Below are 2,224 nucleotides of genomic sequence, written 5' to 3' on the forward strand. Positions count from 1 at the left end.
GCCAGGATGGTCTCGATCTCCTGACCTCGTGATCCGCCCGCCTGGGCCTCCCAAAGTGCTGGGATTACAGGCTTGAGCCACCGCGCCCGGCCTTGAAAGTCTTTAAAATGATTTTGTTTTCAGCATCTCAGAAAGAGTGTCAGAATTTAGAAGTCATTATATTTTGTGAATTTGCTTTCAGTTGATGTGTATTGAGAAATTATGCAGCTTTTAAGTTTTTGTTGGTGTTTTGGGACAATATACTATGAACATTTTCTTGTTTCACATAGAGGCAGAAAAAAAACTGGTATGTGCATAATTTCTGTGTTGAATTAGAATCTTTGCATCAAGTTTGCATTGTTATTAAGAATGTTGATTGATAATTGTAGTTTTCCTATTTCTTGTTTTTCAGTTGTCACCTTTGAAATTTTGTCTGATGACTACTCAAAGGTATGTTTTATAGCATTGGTTTGTACTGACTAGACCCAAGAAATGAATGAGTGGAATTTATTTTGATGATAAGCAGTTTTATGATATTTTTATTGTTAAACTAAAATGGCTGTGTAGTTCTATTGTTAAACAAAAATGGCTGTGTAGTAAAATGTAACCCATCATTTTTTATTAATAATACAATGATATAGATAGCCTTTGGCCAATCTAATATCAAAGTTAATTTTTTGTATCATATATGAAACCTTATTTATATTTTTAAGAATTGGCAGCAGTCATGTTTTATATCATCTTATATTCTAGATTTGTGATTCTGACTTTTACATTTAACCTAGATTTATTTGCCAGGTTGCTTTCATTTTCTTATTTATATGTGAAAAGTAAACTAGCAGGGTTGTATGTTTAATTTTTTTTTTTAACTTTGCAAATTGTTGGGGTATATTCTGAAACAGTTCAAAATATAGCTAAGTAGATTTATTTCTTTTTTTGGTGCCATTAGTCCATCTTTCAACTCTTTTTTTGGAGACAGGGCCTCGCTCTGTCACCCAGGCTGGAGGGGCAGTGGCTTAATTTCGGATCACTGCAGCATCAACCTCCCGAGTTCAAATGATTCTCCTGCCTCTGCCTCCTGAGTAGCTGGGACTACAGGCATGCATCTCCACACCTGGCTAATTTTTGTATTTTTAGTAGAGATAGGGTTTCACCAGGTTGGCCAGACTGGTGTCAAACTCCTGACCTCAAGTGATCTGCCTGCCTTGGCCTCCCAAAGTGTTGGAATTACAGGCGTGAGACACGGCGCCCAACCCATCTTTCAACTCTTATAGTCACTTTCAACAGTTATAAAATTGTCAGTAAACTCTTGGATTTAAAAGTGAAACATTTTTAGTGATGTCAAATGGCATCTTGAAAGAAAATTGAATTTTCTTAGCTGACATGGCTTTATATTTTCAGTTTTGGAAACTATCCGGTACAGTTTATCCTTTTGTCTGTGGTGTCATTTATCATACGTTTTGGAACATGTAATTTTAGAGTGTATTTTCTCTAAATACTGACCAGTTGGCCTTTAAATACCATCTGTTGATGTTTGAGATACCCCTTTAGTACACTAAAGTCAAATTTATACAAGGAGTTTATCATACCTTGTGTGATAATGGTGGGATTATTATTATCATTTTTTGTTTTTTATTTTTTGAGACAGAGTTTCACTCTTGTTGCCCAGGCTGGGAGTACAATGGTACAATCTCGGCTCACCACATCTACTGCCTCCCGGGTTCAAGTGATTCTCCTGCCTCAGCCTCCCGAATAGCTGGGATTACAGGCGCCCACCACCATTGTATTTTTAGTAGAGACGGGGTTTCTCCATGTTGGTCAGGCTGGTCTGAAGCTCCCGACCTCAGGTGATCCACCCGCCTTGTCCTCCCAAAGTGCTAGGATTATAGGCGTGAGCCACTGCGCCCTGCAGGGATTATTTAAATGTGTTCCCAAGTGAAAGAGGAAACTGCTCATTGAGGGTACCATGAGAGTGCTGTATGTTATGACATGCTCGTGCCGGGTAAATGAAGGGCATTTGTTGCAAGTCTGTAATTAGTAGGTAAGGTTTGCAGAAAAGCTATCAAGATACAGGAAGGCATTAAGGAGCCAATGGGGAGTTTTCATTCTTAATCCCAGTGGAGAGTGTGTACAGACATGTGTGTTTAGACAGAGAGAGAGAGAGAGAGAGAGAGGTAAGAGTTTTTCTTGGTTTGCCAGTTTTTTAATGATAATGAAATAAACACCTAACTAGAAACCTAAGCAA

At 38.2% G+C, this 2,224-nt stretch overlaps 1 protein-coding gene across 1 annotated transcript in view; it reads left to right on the top strand.

Annotated features, from left to right (window-relative positions):
- Positions 1 to 2,224, top strand: part of LOC105508816 (nucleolar protein 10-like) — a gene marked incomplete at both ends in the record, with an annotated part of 14,257 nt that overhangs the window by 10,880 nt on the left and 1,153 nt on the right. Inside the window, one exon of the mRNA XM_011937748.1 lies at positions 392 to 429. Coding sequence (XP_011793138.1) covers positions 392 to 429 — 38 coding nt within the window. The remainder of the gene's footprint in view (positions 1 to 391; positions 430 to 2,224) is intronic.

This window comes from Colobus angolensis, unplaced genomic scaffold (assembly GCF_000951035.1).
Source record: "Colobus angolensis palliatus isolate OR3802 unplaced genomic scaffold, Cang.pa_1.0 Scaffold1686, whole genome shotgun sequence".
NCBI lineage: Eukaryota > Metazoa > Chordata > Mammalia > Primates > Cercopithecidae > Colobus > Colobus angolensis.